Source organism: Capricornis sumatraensis, chromosome X (genome assembly GCF_032405125.1).
Source record: "Capricornis sumatraensis isolate serow.1 chromosome X, serow.2, whole genome shotgun sequence".
Taxonomy (NCBI): Eukaryota; Metazoa; Chordata; class Mammalia; order Artiodactyla; family Bovidae; genus Capricornis; species Capricornis sumatraensis.
This window is the reverse complement of record NC_091092.1, coordinates 128,687,205-128,706,498: the sequence shown is the minus strand read 5'-3', so window position 1 is coordinate 128,706,498 and position 19,294 is coordinate 128,687,205. Positions and strand designations below refer to the sequence as shown.

Below are 19,294 nucleotides of genomic sequence, written 5' to 3'. Positions count from 1 at the left end.
TTTTTTGTAAGTTTGAAATTGGGAAATGTGAGTTGAATTTGGCTCTTCTTTTTTAAGATTGATTTCCATGTGAATTTTAGAATCAGCTTGTCAATTTCTGCAAAAATGCCCAATGGGATTTTGATAAGGATTATTTTGACTCTGTAGATCAATTTGGAGCTATTGCCATTTTCTTGACTGATTGGTTCTTTTATCATTATAAAATATCCCTCTTTATCTCTAGTAATAGCTTTTGTCTTAAAATCTATTTTGTTTACTATAAATTTGGCCACTCTAACTCTCTTATGGTCGGTGTTTACATGGTATACTTTTTCCTTTCAAACTCATTGTATCTTTGAAGCTAAAGTGTGTCTCCTATGGACAACATATAGTTGGATCTTGTTTTTTTAATCCAGTCTCACAATCTCTGTTTTTTTAATTTATTTATCCGTTCACCTATGATGTTATTTTTGATACGGTTGGATTTGCTTATGCCATTTTGCTTTTTTGAGAGATATGTGACTGATAACTACTTTGTTCCTCTGTTCTTCCTTTATTGTGAATTTATTTTTGTAAATGGTCTGAGGTAGAAATTTAGCATCCAGACATGGAGTTAATTATGCTAGCCCCCATTTTAAAAAACTGTCCTTTTCTACTGAATTTTAATACCTGCTTCATCATATATATTGTTTCCATATATAGTTAGCTGTATTTATGAAAATTCCATTATATTCTATTCAGGTATGTATCTGTCTTCTCTTGTGTCAATGCCTGCTCTTTAGTTTAAGTAAGTTAAGATAAATTCCAGCATCTTCTATAGCAAGTCCCTCTGTTTTCCTTCTTGTCTTGGACATTCTCATGCACTAATTGTTCATGTGAATCTTTGAAACCAAAAGGAAAACACCAGTGATAATCCTTTTAAAATTTCACAAAACATGCACACGTACATATAAACACATTCACCACCTAATAATATGTTATGTGTGAGGTTAAGCAACTTATTTAATGTAGAATCTTGTAAATGGCAACACAGTATATTAAAATGAAACAGAACAGAATGACTTATGTAACTTTCACCTAACAATTATTTTCTTAATATAGGGTGAATGCTATTGAAAGTAGTGCCATCAGGATGTTAAAAGAGAGAATGATTTCACGAAAAACTGACCTCATTCGAGCTTTCCAACTTCAAGACTGCAATAAATCAGGTAAAAAAAAAATGTAATGCTTACCATTTCTGAACATCCCAGGTTCTATACAGGTTAGTTTTCATTTTCTTTGCTGCCTTAAAAGTTCAGTTTTCTACTTTTACCACTGAAGGATGATAGAGATAAAATATAATCCATTATATGCTTAGAAAAAAGCATATTCTTCCTTTTCAATAAGCGACTTTCAACTTAACAACAACAGCCCTGAGTTAGACTTCTATTCTGGTAGTGTGTGAGACTAGACAATCTCAAAAGTCCTCCTGTTAAGAGACATCTAGATTCTAGAGGATGCAGGATTTTAATGCATTTACCAGCCTCACAGTAATTAAAGTAAATCTCTAGGCTACATTTCTTCTCCCTGCTAGTGGATTTTTGAAGCTGCATGTTGGAGCATGGAGCAGCAAGCAAGCATCATAGGCTCGATTGTATTGGGGGCAAATGCTAATATTGTTGTAGCAGTCAATCTTGGGGTTAACTGTAGGATAGTAGAAAAAATGAGTAAGCTGAATTTGAGACTTCCAGCATTAAGCCTAGATCCTCAAAGTGACCAGAGTAATCCTAGGTCTGTAGTGCCCTGACTCCTGGCAAGCAAATGCAAATCCATGTTCATGGAAAGTGTCCCTAATTTGCGCCACTAATATATACAGAAAGTGAGATCAATTAATATGAGGTCACAACCAAAGATCCCCAAACAAACAAGGAGAACATGAGTGAGAGTCAGCAGGAACAATAAGCAACAGATTTAGTTTCTCGAGGATATCATATATTGGGATTATCAAATGCAAAGTAAAAATTACTAGGAAAGAAAATGTTTAAAGAAATGAAAGATGGAGTCACAAGTATGCATTTTAAAATGATTTAAAGAACCATTTTTGTTTTATATAGATATAAAAATAACTTGTTAAAAACCATAATGAATGGGTTAAATACAAGATTAGATATTACTAAAAAAATAGAAAGATTAAGAATAAAATGTTTAATATACATCGAATCACGGTCCCAGGAGGAGAGACTGTAAGAGAGAATATATTTTGCATGATAATGGCTGAGAGTTTTCCAGAATTGTTGAAAGAACTCATACTCACAGGTAAAGAGGAACAGTGATTCTCAAATAGGATAAATAAAATCAAATTCACACCTACACACACTTGTGGTGAAACTACACACACCAACAGCAAAAAGAAAATCTTAGAAGCAAGCAGAGGAAACACACATTGCTCAAGAGACAACAGTTAGAGTGACATCAGACTTCTCAAAAGTTGCAACAGAAGCCAGTAGACAGTGGAATCATATGTACAGGCTGTCCCCAATTTATGGTGGTTTGACTTACGAGTTTTTGACTTTAAAATTGTATGAAAGCCATATGCATTGAGGAGAAACATATTTTGAATTTTGACCTTTTCCCAGACGATCAATATATAGTATGATGCTCTCTCATGCTGGGTGGTAGCATTGAGCCACAGTTCCCAGCCATCCAGGTGATCAGAAGGGTAAACAACTGATAGATTTACAACCATCCCGTACTCATACAGCAATTCCATTTTTCACTTTTAGTACATTATTCAATAAATTACATGAGATAGTCAACACTTTACTATAAAATAGGCTTTGTATTAGATGATTTTGCCCAGCTCTAGGCTAATGTAAGTGTTTTGAGCACATATAAGGTAGGCTAGGCTAAGCTATGTTGTTCAGTAGGTTAGGTGTGTTAAATGCATTTTTTACTTATTATATCTGCAACTAATTATAGGTTTATTGGGCTATAACCTCATTTTAAGTCTAGAAAGATCTATACAAAACACTGAAAAAGTGGGAACAACTCTGTTAATATCAGACAAAGTAGACTTCAAGGAGATACACATTACTAGAACTATAAAGAGATCCTTTATAATAATACTCAGTTTTCTAATTGAATCCATTTTAAATGTGTGTGTACCTATTTATATAGTCTCCTTAAAAACTATGTAAAACAAAAATGGACTGAACAAGTAGAAGTTGAAAAATCTACTGTCATAGTGGGAGATTTTAACACTCTTCTCTCAGGAACTGAAAGTATAAACAGACAAAAGTTTAACAAACTTTTCGTAAAAGACATATATCGAACACTATCCAACACTGCAGAATATACATTGTTGTCAAGCATAAATAGAACATTTATGTTTGACCATTAAGTGGAACATAAAGCAAATCTCTACAAATTTTGTATTGGAAACATATAGAATAAATTATCTGACATAGTGTAAATTTCAAGATTACAACTACAACTCCAAGATCACTGCGGATGGTGACTGCAGCCATGAAATTAAAAGACACTTACTCCTTGGAAGGAAAGTTATGACCAACCTAGATAGCATATTCAAAAGCAGAGACATTACTTTGCCAACAAAGGTCCATCTAGTCAAGACAATGGTTTTTCCAGTGGTCATGTATGGATGTGAGAGTTGGACTGTGAAGAAAGCTGAGCGCCGAAGAATTGATGCTTTTGAACTGTGGTGTTGGAGAAGACTCCTGAGAGTCCCTTGGACTGCAAGGAGATCCAACCAGTCCATTCTGAAGGAGATCAGCCCTGGGATTCCTTTGGAAGGAATGATGCTAAACTGAAACTCCAGTACTTCGGCCACCTCATGTGAAGAGCTGACTCATTGGAAAAGACTCTGATGCTGGGAGGGATTGGGGGCAGGAGGAGAAGGGGACGACAGAGGATGTGATGGCTGGGTGGCATCACCGACTCAATGGACGTGAGTCTGAGTGAACTCCGGGAGTTGGTGATGGACAGGGAGGCCTGGTGTGCTGCGATTCATGGGGTCGCAAAGAGTCGGACACGACTGAGCGACTGAACTGAACTGAATTACATAAGGTAGCTAGAAAATCCCCTTGGGCTTGGAAATGAGGAATATGCTTCTAAAAAACCTTTGTCCTAAGCAGCTAAGTGTGGTGAATGGTCTTGGTGGGGGTATCAAATGACTACTCTTTTTTGAAAGCAGTTTGGCAAAATACATCAGAAGCCTTAAAATGTACATACCTTTAGGTCTAGCAATTCTACTTCTAGGAATGATCCTAAGAAAATAATGGAATAATTTCACAGCCATTAAAAGAATGATGTAGGTTTATATTTATTAACATAGATGCATGTCCATGATTGTAAGTAAAGAGTCAGGTTAGAATATCTATGTTTGTTGTGTATGTATGTGTTGCCATATGTAATACACATATATGAAACATATGGTACAATGTATATTTGGCTTTAAGAAATACAAAATATTGTACCTTTATATATGTCCATGTTTATACACATAGAAAAACAGTAGAAATAGTAATGTTTTCTGTTTGTTCAAAATCCTTTCAAATGAGCATATCTTTAATAATCAGAAAGCAAAAGTATATTTTTAAATACTACATGTAATATTAGAGGATGAAAGGATATTACCTAAGAAAATGAGACATGAGCAATATGCTCAAATGTTAAAAGTAATCTTATCTTTTATATCCTTTTGTGTTTTCAAGTCTTCTATTATAATTATACCTTACTTTGTTAATAAGAAAAAGGGAAAAAGATCTAGCATACCCAAATTCTGATCGCTTACCCGTAACAGTAAGGAAAAGATCCATGGAACCCCTGAGGCTTTCTTTAGTTAATCTTCCCTCAGAGCTGTGGGGTCTGGTAGACAGATGATAAAGGGTAGCAGAGGCACCCAGACCTCAAAACCCAGGCTGTCTGCTTGCTCCATTGATGAGGCTGCATTTTTTAAAAATCAACTTATCAACCAATTATATGGGCTTTGTTGTTGTCGTTAGGAAAACTTTCAATGGGCCAGTGGGCTTTTTCAATGGAGAATGTTTTGGGGCTGAACTTACCATGGAGATCACTGAGTTCTCGTCTGGTAACCACAGACAAAGATGGAAATATTGACTACATGTCTGGCTTCCAGGATGTCCACATTCAGAAACCTGTGAAAGAGGTAAGTAAAATAGCACCAGTTAAAACCTGGCTGGCACCGAATATCCTCTGGACAACTTATGAGTTCCTTAGTTCTTTGAAAAGTTGGAGTGGAATTGGCGAGTGGATGGGCATGGCAGTCTTAGGAAAAGAGCTAAGGTGGGGGTGTTCCAGGTACATTGTGATCTGTTCAGGAAATTTGTGTGTTGTCAGGACAGCCAAAATGAGAAGAGATGAAAAAGTTTCTGCGAGCAAATCTCTGTCAAATATGTGATTCTTGTCTTAAGTGCTGTTCAGCAGAAGAGCAGATGTGAAATCTGTATTTCATGTAATACACTTTTTAAAACACTCAACACACTCCTATTAACTGCCAGTAAGTATAGATACCAAGAAACAAAATTAGAGATACCAAGGGAACATTTCAGGCATAGATAGGCACAATAAAGGACAGAAACGGTATGGACCTAAAAGAAGCAGAAGTTATTAAGAAAAGGTGGCAAGAATACAAAGAAGAACTATACAAAAAAAGATCTTAATGACTTGGATAACCACAGTGGCATGATTACTCACCCAAAACCAGACATCCTGGAGTGTGAAGTCAAGTGGGCCTTAGGAAGCATCACTATGAACAAAGCTAATGGAGGTGATGGAATTGCAACTGAGCTATTTCAAATCCTAAAAGATGATGCTGTGAAAGTGCTACACTCAATATGCCAGCAAATTTGGAAAATTCAGCACTGGCCCCAGGACTGGAAAAGGTCAGTTTTCATTCCAATCTCTAAGAAGGGCAATGCCAAATAATGTTCAAACTACTGCATAATTGCATTCATTTCACATGCTAGCAAAGTAATGCTCAAAATCCTTCAAGCTAAGCTTCAATGGTATGTGAACTGAGAACTTCCAGATGTACAAGCTGAATTTAGAAAAGGCAGAAGAACCAGAGATCAAATTGCCAACATCCATTGGATCATAGTGAAAGCTAGAAAATTCCAGAAAAACATCTACTTCTGCTTCATTGAGTATGCTAAAGCCTTTGTTTGGATCACAGGAAGCTGTGGAAAATTCTTAAAGAGATGGGAATACCAGACCACCTTACCTGCCTCCTGAGAATCCTGTATGGAGGTCAAGAAGCAATAGTTAGAACTGGACATGGAATAATGGACTGATTCAAAATTGGGAAAGGAATATGTCAAGGCTGTATATTGTCACCTTGCTTATTTAACTTATATGCAGAGTACATCATGAGAAACACTGGGCTGGATGAAGCACAAGCTGGAATCCAGATTGTCAGAACTAGCAATAACCTCAGATATGCAGATGACACCACCCTTATAGCAGAAAGCAAAGAGGAATTAAAGAGCCTCTTGATGAAGGTGAAAGAGAATGAAAAAGCTGGCTTAAAACTCAACATTCAGAAAACTAAGATCATGGCATCCGGCCCCATCACTGCATGACAAATAGATGGGGAAACAATGGAAATAGTGAGACTTTATTTTCTTGGGCTCCAAAATCACTGTGACTGTAGCCATGAAATTAAATGATGCTTGCTCCTTGGACGAAAAGCAATGACAAACATAGACAGCGTATTAAAAAGCAGAGACATCACTTTGCCAACAAAGGTCCGTCTAGTCAGAGCTATGGCTTTTTCAGTAGTCATGTATGGATGTGACAGTTGAACCATAAAGAAGGCTGAATGTCAAAAGAATTGATTCCTTCCAACTGTGGTGTTGGATAAGACTCTTGAGAGTCACTTGGACAGCAAGGAGATCAAACCAGTCAATCCTAAAGGAAATCAACCCTGAATATTCACTGGAAGGACTGATGCTGAAGCTCCAATACTTTGGCCACTTGATGTGAAGAGCCAACTTATTAGAAAAGACCCTGATGCTGGGAAAAATTGAAGGCAGGAGGAGAAGGGGATGACAGAGGATGAGATGGTTGAATGGCATCCCTGATTCAATGGATGTGAGTTTGAGCAAACTCCAGGAGATGGTGAAGAACAGGGAGGCCTGGTGTGCTGTAGTCCATGGGGTTGCAAAGAGTCGAACACAACTGAGCGACTGAACAACAACAACAAAGTATAGACTTACTGATATGATATCTTATACATTAAGAAATTTAAAATTTAGAATTTCTTATTAAAATGGGAATACCCCAGGGAGAATTGTCAGACCTTTGGTACTCATCAGTAACTAGTTACAATATTGGGCTGAAAGCGAGCTGATGGGAACTAGGACTGGGGTGATTGTTTGTAGGGGAGATGAAAAGTTGATCAGAGAAAAGGAAGTAAACGTGCACATGGGAAGCTAAAATATCCACAGGAAGGAGACTTTTGGCTTCACTTGAGAGACAGTTTACCATGATGACTAAGCTCATAGGTCATGGCTTTAGGCCAAGATTTAAATCTCACTTACCAATTATGTGAATCTTCAGAAACTTACTTTACCTGTTTGTCTTCCAGTCTGTAAAATGGGTACAATAATAGTTGTGTTCCTTGGGCCTGTTTTTGAGGACTGAATGAAATAATCCATAGATACTTTGAATGCAGAGCCTGGCACACAGATTTTGCTATCAGTAAATATTGGCTGTTGTTATTTACTCCTTCCAGATTCACTTTGGGCCATCCTCTAAGGAACACAGGCTAAAGACACTACAGAACACAAGAGCATGGTCTTTTATCTGATTTAAGAGGGTTGGATCTCCAAGGAAGGCTTGCCTTCTCAAATTTCTATCTAAATCACATACTCTGAATTGGTGACCATGTTGTGTGTTTGTTACTTTTACTAAAATTGATCTGTTATTAATTCTGTATGTTTTAACATTTAGACAATCTTTATTTTAGGTTCAGTCTACTCTAATTGAAACAGTGTACAGATACCGATCTGACCTGCAAATCATCTTTAATATCATTGACTCTGATCACTCAGGTAAATTTGCTTTGATTGGTTCAGTAGCAGTAGAAAGCAAAAGCTAGTCTGTTTACTTGAAACCAGAATTCTGTTTTCATCTAATGCATTCTTCATCCAAACTTGATTTAACTCAGGGAAGAGGGGAGAGCATGGGGATAAACTCATGTTTAATATTACTGTTTATTTTAGTTTGGCCACAAACTCTCTATTAAAATCCATGTGGTACAGGCTTATGTATCCATTAGTCAGATAAGACCATTTCCTTTTATAAATCACCAGCACAGATGAAAAAAGAATTAACTGTCCATTTAAAAACTCATAATTATTCCTGGCAATAAAAATCATTCCTAGAGTTCTGATTCTGTTTTCTGAACTGAGGACTATGAAAACTCTTTCTGCTTAGGTTTGATGCACAATTATTTTCAAGCTTTAAAAAATATCATCAGATAATCCCCAACTGCAGAGAGCATTAAATACCAAAAAATCATTAATTGAAACACCAAAGTAAGTTACTGTCTATAGAAAATGGTGGAGCCATTGTTTACAATCCTCTTATTGAGTCTCAGGGCTAATTCTCCCTTTCCTTTGATGTAGCTGTCTATACCCTCCTCTGTGCCCCTCACCCTTAGGTTTTAGATCTTATAATTTCTACATTACATGTATTAGTACCACAGTCTGCAGTCCCCTCCCCCACCTTTGGTTCACTGTTTACTCATTCCAGCTTTAGAATAATCTCAGGATCACTTGGTAATTTAAACTGACATATTGTTTCTTTCATTTACAATCTTACTTTTCTATTTCCTTCAGTTTCTCAACAGCCAGGCATTTTTGTTGTTGTTTAGTTGATAAGTCATGTCTGACTCTTTTGCTGCCCCATGGACTGTTGCCTGCCAGGGTCCTCTGTCCATGGGATTTCCCATACAAGAATACTGGAGTGAGTTGTCATCTCCTTCTCCAGGGGATCTTCCTGACTCAGGGATCGAACTCATGTGTCCTGCATTGCAGGCAGATTCATTACCACTGGGCCCCCTGGGAAACCCCACCCCTCCCTAGGATGGGTCTTAAAAATGAATATTCACAGCCTTCTCCTATATTCTTTCAGGCTTGATCTCCATGAAAGAATTTCATAGCATGTGGAAACTTTTCAAAAGTCACTACAGTGTTCATATTGATGATTCCCAGTTTGATGAGCTCGCCGAAAGGATGGACTTAAACAAAGATGGAAGCATTGACTTTAATGAGTTTTTAAAGGCTTTCTATGTAGTGCATAAATTTGACCAGTTGAACAAATCAGACACCAAGCTTGCATAACAAGAATTAGGGCTTTCCCTCCTTGAAATCATTGGCCCAAATCTCTGACACAGTCCTTACCATGACCCTTGAAATCCATACTCAACAGTAGAGAGAAGTAGACCCCAATTTCTGCCATAAGTAGATGTATAATGTGGGTATTGTAAGTCCCTAGTAAGCTGTTATTGGTAAGACTAGGTTAAATGTCAGCTTATAGAATTTGACTACAGTAGTGGGAGTCCCACATTGTCAGGTAGAAACTGAATTTGAGCCTAGTGTTGGTCTCTTCGATGCCACCTAACCAGGAGACCTGAGCAGTTTGGAAACATCTTGAAAAGAACCCACAGAACACCAGAGGAAAGTACAGCATCTGTGAGTGGCTGAGGGATGGGAGGAGGAATACCAAACTATTAATGGAATAAAGTGTTTCCATCTTTAAACTGTGATCTTCTTTGGAGATACCATAAACCAGTGATTTTCTGTTGTGGGAGAACCACACTTGAGGGATGGGGGCCATATCAGAATCTTGGGGGAGGCTGTTGGAGTGTATTGCTTGAAAAAGCATAATTTTTATTGTCTATTGGAGATAAAAAGTGAATACATCCAGATGGAACCCTCTAATTAATAGAATTTGACACCTTCATTGGTAAGATGGGGCTTGGCTGTGCATACATTGTGCAGTTTATTCTGCCATTCTGATTGCATATCAAACATAAGAGATTTCCACTAAAGGTGAGTACATGTTTCATTTTTCTCTAAGTTTGGGAACTTCAGGATCTATCAGTATGCCAGATTAAATATCAATATGCCTGCCTGCTGCACACACCAGAAATAATGGATCACGTGTAACAAATATCTTTTAAAAATGCATTGCTGAGTTGGCAGGTAAGTAAAAGAAACCCCAAAGGCAAGGGGGAAAAAAGAGCATAATTAAATTGCTATTATGGTATTATTACTATGGTTTAAGTGATATTAGCTTTATTCAGCAATATTACATTTGGATGGGATAGACTTTAGAAAAGACTAGCATTTGGATAAAAAGGTCATTGTTGTTGCTTAGTTACTCAGTCGTGTCCAAGTCTGCGATCCCATGGTCTGTAACCCGCCAGACTCCTCTGTCCATGGTATTTCCCAGGCAAGAATACTGGAGTGGGTTGCCATTTCCTCTCCCAAAAGGTCACTGTCGCTGCTAAGTTGCTTCAGTCGTGTCCGACTCTCTGTGACCCCATAGACGGCAGCCCACCAGGCTCCCCTGTCCCTGGGATTCTCCAGGCAAGAACACTGGAGTGGGTTGCCATTTCCCTCTCCAATGCATGAAAGTGAAAAGGGAAAGTGAAGTCGCTCAGTCATGTCCGACTCCTAGCGACCCCATGGACTGCAGCCTACCAGGCTCCTCCATCCATGGGATTTTCCAGGCAAGAGTACTGGAGTGGGGTGCCATCGCCTTCTCCAAGGAATGATTCACCAGGAAGATATAATAGTTATAAAATTATGCATCTAAAAACGTACAGTTTTAAAAGTGATAGAGCAAAAACTGACATAACTCCTGGGAGAAATTGATAGAGGGAGATTTTTAATATACATCTGTCAGTAATTGATCACTTACATAAAAAACTTGTGTATAGAAGATTGGACAACCAAATTAAAATACCTGATCATGTATGTGTGTATGTATTCTGCAATCAGTTTTAGAGAATACACATTATTTTCAAGCTCATATGGAACATTTATAAAAACTGGTCATGTATTAGACCACAAAACATATCTCAAACACTAAGCAATCAATAACAAAGATACTACATTTTTTATCATGATGCGTAATTTTCCTAGGGAAAAAAGGAATTTGCTACAGCTAACTCAAGAGCAATAGGAGAGTCTGAAGAGACACATAACCATTAAAGAATGTGTCAATTTGGCTAGGCTGAACTACAGTTCTCAGAATTCCCTTTCTTGCATGTTTCTGTTTAAGGTGGACCACGGTGGAGATTCTTAAGAGATTTGGAAGGCAAAGAGAAGTGGCAGCCATGGTGTAGCTCCTATGCACTATTGCTGAACTGCTGATGCACCTTGCTGGTGTGAAGCAGCAGCTAGGCCTGCAATTGCTCTGTGTTCCCCTGGATCCCATGTCAGCTGCTCTTATTCCTGGGACCTCTGTGTGGGTTTAGCTGCAGGATGAGCACCTGGGCCAGGTCTGTGTGTTTAGTGGCATGATGCAATTTCTGGGCCAGGTGTGTGTTTAGCTCCGTGATGAAGTTCCTCAGGCCCAGTGTATTTAGTGCCATGATGGAGGGCCCTGGCTTCTTCAGGATGCCAGGTTCTTGTGCGGTGCCAGCTTGTGCGTGTGGGTTTGAGCCTGCTCCAAATCTGCCCTGCCTGCCTACCCTATGGACATGGAGCTCCAGAATCAGGTATGTTGTCAACAGCCCTACAGAGCCTGCTTAACCAGCTCCCACATTTGTATAAGCCACGTCTATACACACACACCCCTCTTCCCACCTCCTTTACTGGTTTGGCCTTTGTTTGAACTTTGATTGATACAGAATTTGGTACTGAGAGTGGTCCCGGAAAAATAATTTTTGAAAAAAAAAAAAACACCGAGTACTCTGAATGTGTATAAGCTGACGTGTGCTGAGCTTCCACTGCATTATCTCACATGAAAATCCACTGCTCATCCCGGAATAGTTGTTTTAAGAAATATCCAATCTCTGGCAGTACCAGATGAGTCTTTTTTTGTTGCTTCCTGAATGTCATTTGGTTATTTATTCTCGGGTTTCTTTCTACAACTTTCATTTTCTCCCTTGGGCTTCTAATCCCTGGGATTAATTGAATGCCTTTGTTGGAAATTTTACCTAAAAAATGTCCTTTGATTTTACTAAACATTATCATTTAATGTCACAAACTTATGCTTGACAAGAGTTGTGCTTAACTACAATTAAGTTTTACAAAGTATGTATGTGTATATGTTATACAATTAATATAGAGTTGTGAAATATCTCATTTTAAATTTATATTTCTTATTTACAAATGAAATTGAGCATCTTTTCATTAGTTAGTTGGTTAGTCTGTTTTCTTCTAAGAAAATGCTTGTTCTTATCCTTTGCTTGTGTTTCTAATATCTGTTTATCTTTTTCTTATTGATTTCTAAAACCCTTCATGGTGCTAATCCTCTGTGAGGTTTTTTTTTTTTTACATGCTTCATGATTTTATTTTTGAATTTCCTCAGTGTAAACTGTTATATTCACAATATATTAGAATTCATAAAATTATATTTTAATAGAAATTGGAAAAATGTGGTTTGGGTATCTTAGTTTGGTTAATTTAAATGTGTGATTTTAAAGTGGTCATCTTGTTACCAAAAGGTGGGGTCCAGCTGCTCACCTCTCAAAAGCCAATAAACAGGCGGGGTTGGTGGAAAGGGAAGTTTGCTTTATTTCAGGTGCTGGCACCTAGGGTGGGGGGCAGGATATGGGGGTGGACATCTATCCAAAGGCCAGCTCACCACCCCCCCTGCCCTCAACAAGCAGCGAGTAAGAGCTTTGATAGACAGAGGAAGGGTTCATGAAGAAACAGTACAGTCAGCTCTGACAGTCATCTTCAAATTGGTCGATTCAGTTCAGTCGCTCAGTTGTGTCCAACTCTGCGACCCCATGGACTGCAGCATGCCAGGCTTCCCTGTCCATCACCAACTCCCAGAGCCTACTCAAACTCATGCCGATCACATCAGTGATGCCATCCAACCATCTCATCCTCTGTTGTCCCCTTCTCCTCTCACCTTCAATCTTTCCCAGCATCAGGGTCTTTTCAAATGAGTCATTTATTTGCATGAGGTGGCCAAAGTATTGGAGTTTCACCTTCAGCATCAGTCCTTCCATGAATATTCAGGACTGATTTCCTTTAGTATTGACTGGTTGGATCGCGTTGCAGTCCAGGGGACTCTCAGAGAGAGTCTTCTCCAACACCACAGTTCAAAAGTATCAGTTCTTGGCGCTCAGCTTCCTTTATGGTCCAACTCTTATATCCATACATGACTACTGGAAAAACCATAGCTTTGACTAGACGGACCTTTCTTGGTAAAGTAGTGTCTCTGCTTTTTAATATGCTGTCTAGGTTGGTCATAGCTTTTCTTCCAAGGAGCAAGCATCTTTTAATTTCATGGCTGCAGTCACCATCTGCAGTGATTTCAGAGCCCACAAAAATAAAGTCTCTCACCATTTCCCCATGTCGTCATGGGACCAGATGCCATGATCTTAGTTTTCTGAATGTTAAATTTTAAGCCAACTTTTTCACTCTCCTCTTTTTCACTTTGATCAAGAGGCTCTTTAGTTCTTCGCTTTCTGCCATAAGGGTGGTGTCATCTGCATATCTGATATTATTGATATCTGCATATCTGTTATTGATATTTCTCCCAGCAGCCTTGATTCCAGCTTGTGGTTCATCCAGCCCGGCATTTCACATGATGTACTCTGCATATAAGTTAAATAAGCAGGGTGACAGTGTACAGCCTTGCCATTCTCCTTTCTCTATTTGGAACCAGTCTGTTGTTCCATGTCCAGGTCTAACTGTTGCTTCTTGACCTGCATACAGATTTCTCAGGAGGCAGGTCAAGTGGTCTGGTATTCCCATCTCTTTAAGAATTTTCTGCAGTTTGTTGTGATCCACACAGTCAGAGGCTTTGGTGTAGTCAATAAAGCAAAACTAGATGGCAAAAATAGATGCTTTTCTGGAACCCTCTTGCTCTTTTGATGATCCAGAGAATGTTGGCAATTTGATCTCTCTGGTTCCTCTGCTTTTTCTAAATCCAGCTTGAACATCTGGAAGTTCATGGCTCATGTACTGTTGAAGCCTCGGCTTGGAGAATTTTGAGCATTACATTGCTAGTGTGTGAGTTGAGTGCAATTATACAGTAGTTTGAGCATTCTTTGGTATTGCCTTTCTTTGGGATTGGAATGAAACTGACCTTTTCCAGTCCTGTGGCCACTGCTGAGTTTTCCAGATTTGCTGCCTTATTGAGTGCAGCACTTTCACAGCATCATCTTTTAGGATTTGAAATATCTCAACTGGAATTCCATCACCTCAAATTGGTCATCAATGGTTTAACCAGTGTCATCTTCATTGTTTTAAGTACAGTTGACCTTCATTTCCAGGCTCAGTTTGTTTCCATTTCTTTAAGGCCAGTTCTCAGAATTGGGGCCCCTTATGTCATGGGTACAGTCTGTACATCGTGTAGTTAACGTCTCTACCTGGGGTTTCAGTATCTATAAGACACCTGACAGGATATGGCTCTGAATATTATCTATAAGCCTTAAGAAAGCCTAAAGGTCCTTGACCATGCTTAATGACTACATTATTATTATTTGATCTCCTTTTACTGTTTTCAGAAGAGAGCAGAACATTTCACTGAAATGTTCTCATTTCTCTGATTAAACTTAGTCCTTGGCTAAAGTTTTTCCATAAACAAAAAGCAGGCAGAGGACATGGAGGGCAAGGACCAGAAGGTCCCATTCTGTTTCAATCTGATTGCAAAAATCAACCTTCAGAAGTGTTCTGTGGAGTGAATAACTGTCCCTTAGATGTGCCTGTGACCTCCATGGGTCACATATTTGCGTTCATTTAATTTTGTTATTTTCTTGGCTTCTCTAATCCTTTGAGTTTGTAATTAACAGTCTAGAGGGGTGGGTGATCTGCACTTCCTTCAGGGAATCCTCCAGAAGTACTCTCTATCTGACTCAAGCTTTTGGTAAACATTTGGTGCAGTGACATCAAAATAATATGCTCTGAGAAATGTCTTGAATACACTTTATACATTGCTGATTGAGTGGTACTAATCCTGTGTTCTAGATTTGGGAAGCAGATAACTTATTCCAGTCTGTGACTTGATTTTTCACTTTCTGATATATTGATATCTCTTCAAGCAAAAGTTTTCCTTTATTTTGTAGAATGTCCCACCAGTTTTAATTTTTAAATAGAAATATCACACTGTAACCATGAAATAAACACAATAAATGGTACAAAGGCAAAAGTAGTATAAGTAGAATAACAAAAAACATTTTACTAAAAAGTAAGATTTACAAAAGTTTTCAGAAAAGCCATCCAAAATGGTTACAAGCTTTTTCTTGAAGAGGATTCTACACTTGACAGCAGAGTGAGGGCTGTGATGTTTGTTTAATGTTCCCATTTTGATTCAAACAATCAAGTTTGTCCATCTACATCATCTGAATAAAGTTAGATTTGGATAGAGAGCATATATCTAAAGAACTGGCTAGCTGCTTTAACCAGTGCAATTAGATCACCATAAAAGGGGAGAAAGGAGCCTATAAAATTAAAACTACCTCCCTGCACAAAAAATGATAAAAACACCCACACCCCTGCAGCTAACCCTGATAACTTCCTTCATTTCCGGTGCTTTATACTTAAACCATGATGGAGGAAATACATAAAAGCAGAGCGGGGCCCTTTTAAAAGTTTGTCAACAGTTTTGATACTTCTAGCCTTTGCTGATGTTTCACAACAGTGAATCAGGACAAGATATCGATTTGCTAATGTGCATTTAATCACCAAAGAACTGAAGCTTTCTAGGCTTTTATTCTGCAATGTTTGTAAGACTGTGTTTATTAAATGCAAACAGAAAGGAGAAAGTCTTGGCAGAACAGAAGTGATGCACACTTGGTGATTGGGTCAATGTAAATATTATTCATGGCATATATAGTCCATGCTCTCCAGCTGTATCTGTGGCTTGGACTTCATTGGTCTTGCACTGCTCTACTACGTCATTTGCTAATGAATCATCTGGATTGGGAGCATTTAACAAAGCCTGGATAGATGGCAGAACTGTTCAGATCTTCAGTACTAGGGACCACTTATTCAAAATATCTAAACCTACTCTTCCCAACTTGTCTACATTAGGATGATAAATTTTGGCCATGAAACGTACTTTAGGAAGGAATAGTTCAAGTTGAAAACTCCTTCCCTCAGAAGCGGAATCCTGAGGGCTGGCAACAAGCACGTGAAAATATTGGGCATTACTCTCATCTAGTTCTGCTTTAATGCCAGAAACTGGTTCTGCCAGCAGACTCTGGGTTTTCGTGATAACCCTGCGGGGCAGCCTAGCCATCTTGTCAGATCCTGAGTTTGGCCTCTGGTCTTGAAGCAGAAGTTTTAAGTTTCAGTTTATTTTATTTTAATTTATCCAGTTTGTCAGTCTTTTCCTTTATAATGTGTGCTTTTTGCATCTTGTCAAAAAACAAAAATATGCTTTCCAACTCTGGAAATATAAAGATACAGCAGACCCACAGTGGACCCTTATTATTTGCAGATTCTGCATTTGCGAATTCACTGCTCTCTAAAAACTTGTGTGTAACCCAAAAGTAATGTTTATGGTGGTCATATGCAAAGGAACAGTTATTTGGGGTTGTACATATTCCCAGCTGTGGTGGGACAAGGTGATGATCTGCCTTCTGTGTGTCTCTCATACTATAAACAAGTCACCTCTCTGAGGTATATTTAGTGCTGATTTTTTATAAATTTGTGTGCTTTTTTTTGTTAGTTATCTTGCTATTTAAAATAGCCCCAAATATAGTGCTGAAGTGCTATCTAAAGTTTTCCTGAGTGCAAGAAAGTTGTGAGATGCCTTAAGAAGAAAATACATGTATTAGATAAGGTTTGCTCAGGCCTGAGTTACATTGCTGCCATGAGTTCAGTGTTAAGGAATCAACTAAATATATTACATGAGGTGTCCTTAAACAGAAGCACACTCAAAACAAGGTGACATTATTGATTGACAGAAATGTGTGACCATAGGCTCGCAAGGCCCAAACTCTGTATTTCCTGGAGGAGTAAACTTCAGTATTCACTAATTCATTATGTAGTGATTATGTAACTAGGCAAATAAGATCAACTGTATTCTCTAGAAGTTCCTTATATTCTCAAAAAGTTCCTAATTTCATAGAGTTTAGTTCTATTCTTAGGATTTGATTGCTTCCTTTTTGGTTTTCAGTCATTTTATGTGTATTTCCTTTATAAGCACTTTCTGTTTCTCTCCCGCTGTATTTGCAGTTAGTGGGGTAGAATTGTTTGTTTCTTGTACGTGTAGACTAGGACAGGTTGGATTGTTCACTCAGGGGCTTTGGCATTTTTTTATTGTGAACTCATCATTAGCAGGGCTTATACACACACACACACACACACACACACACACACACACATATATATATATTTCCCACCCCCACCCCTGCTGGGAAAATCTCATGGTATTTGGGATGTAGAAGTATCTCTTCAGAGTGTTTTTTTGACTTCTGCTTTGTGTCCCAGGAGTATCACTGCTTGAGGAATAATCCTACTGTGGCTTTTTCGTCTGGAGTTTCTGAACTATGTGGGTAGAGTAAAAGCAACGTGAAATGTTGTCCTGTGGTTTTGAATTCTCAGAGAGCTTTTCTTCCCCCCACCCCGCCCCAAAGCCCTGTGTCCTGTGGTCTCTCTTGTTTTTAAATCCTTACATAAATAGAATAGTCTTTTGAGGGTCTTGGCTTTAAAGTTCTCATTTCCAATTCTAACCTCCCAAAACTTCATTTGCTACCCCTCTGTGGGAATTAACACCAAAACCCTGGATGCTAGAGACAAATACCCCCTATTTAAGCACTCACCCCTGTGCTTTTTCACTTCCATCTTTGTTTTTGGCACCTGGGGATTTGCTTTTATTTTTTGTGAGCTTAGCTGTACATTTCAATGTAATTGTTATATTTTACTCAGTACTTCTAGGTAAATAAAAGAATCTTCAGATTGTCCACCATAATGCTGGAAGGTAGTAATTAGACATTTTGTATCCATTGCTATTTGTTAATTATCTTGAGACTTCATATTTTTACCTGGACAGTGTTCATAATAAGCCATGGTGCTTGAATTATGCAATCTGTGTCATTTACTGGGTCTCAGTTTTTAAACTCTGGTAGAAGGCAGTGGCACCCCACTCCAGTACTCTTGCCTGGAAAATCCCGTGAATGGAGGAGCCTGGTAGGCTGCAGTCCATGGGGTCATGCAGAGTTGGACACGACTGAGCGACTTCATGTTCCCTTTTCCCTTTCGTGCATTGGAGAAGGAAATGGCAACCCACTCTGGTGTTCTTGCCTGGAGAATCCCAGGGACAGGGGAGCCTGGTGGGCTGCCGTCTGTGGGGTTGCATAGAGTCGGACACGACTGAAGCAACTTAGCAGCAGCAGCAGAACTATTTCTAAATAAATAATTTTCTTCTTTACTTTTTTTTTAAACATAAATGGGATCATATTATACACTTCTTTTAAAACACGAGCGCATTTTTTTTGTCCTTCCACCTTTCCTTCTCTAACATAAGCAAGGGCCTAACCTCCCTTCTCTGTCACTTAGGGAAGCCATGTTAATCTACTATATGGTCTTCCATATTTTTATTTATCCCATATAGACCTATATAGGGGGCTTGCCAGGTGATGGTGGTGAAGAATCCTCCTGCTGATGCAGGAGACATGGGTTCGATCCCTGGGTCAGGAAGATCCTCTGGAAAAGAAAATAGAAACCTAATCTAGTATTCTTGCTGGGAAATCCCATGCACAGAGAAGCCTGGCAGGCTACAGTCCATGGGGTCTCAAAGAGTTGTATATGACTGGGAATACACACACACAGACCTATATAGAGCTATATATGTCATCAGATAAACATATATTTATGTATACAGTAATGGTGTTGGAGAAGACTCTTGAGAGTCCCTTGGACTGCGAGGAGATCCAACCAGTCCATTCTAAAGGAGATCAGCCCTGGGATTTCTTTGGAAAGATTGATGGTAAAGCTGAAACTCCAGTACTTTGGCCACCACATGCCAAGAGTTGACTGATTGGAAAAGACTCATGCTGGGAGGGATTGGGGGCAGGAGGAGAAGGGGACGACAGAGGATGAGATGGCTGGATGGCATCACTGATTTGATGGACGTGCGTCTGAGTGAACTCCGG

The 19,294-nt window shown here is 38.8% G+C and overlaps 1 protein-coding gene and 1 pseudogene across 1 annotated transcript in view; one reads left to right on the top strand and one right to left on the bottom strand.

Moving 5' to 3' along the window:
- Window positions 1–9,705, top strand: part of PPEF1 (protein phosphatase with EF-hand domain 1) — an 88,154-nt gene extending 78,449 nt beyond the window's left edge. The window contains exons 13-16 of the mRNA XM_068963316.1: window positions 1,081–1,187; window positions 4,983–5,146; window positions 7,967–8,051; window positions 9,136–9,705. Of these exons, the coding sequence (XP_068819417.1) occupies window positions 1,081–1,187; window positions 4,983–5,146; window positions 7,967–8,051; window positions 9,136–9,344 (565 nt within the window). The 3' untranslated portion in view covers window positions 9,345–9,705. The remainder of the gene's footprint in view (window positions 1–1,080; window positions 1,188–4,982; window positions 5,147–7,966; window positions 8,052–9,135) is intronic.
- Window positions 9,706–15,934: 6,229 nt separating this feature from the next.
- On the bottom strand, window positions 15,935–16,434 carry LOC138071951 (ubiquitin-conjugating enzyme E2 N-like; annotated as a pseudogene).
- Window positions 16,435–19,294: the final 2,860 nt, after the last annotated feature.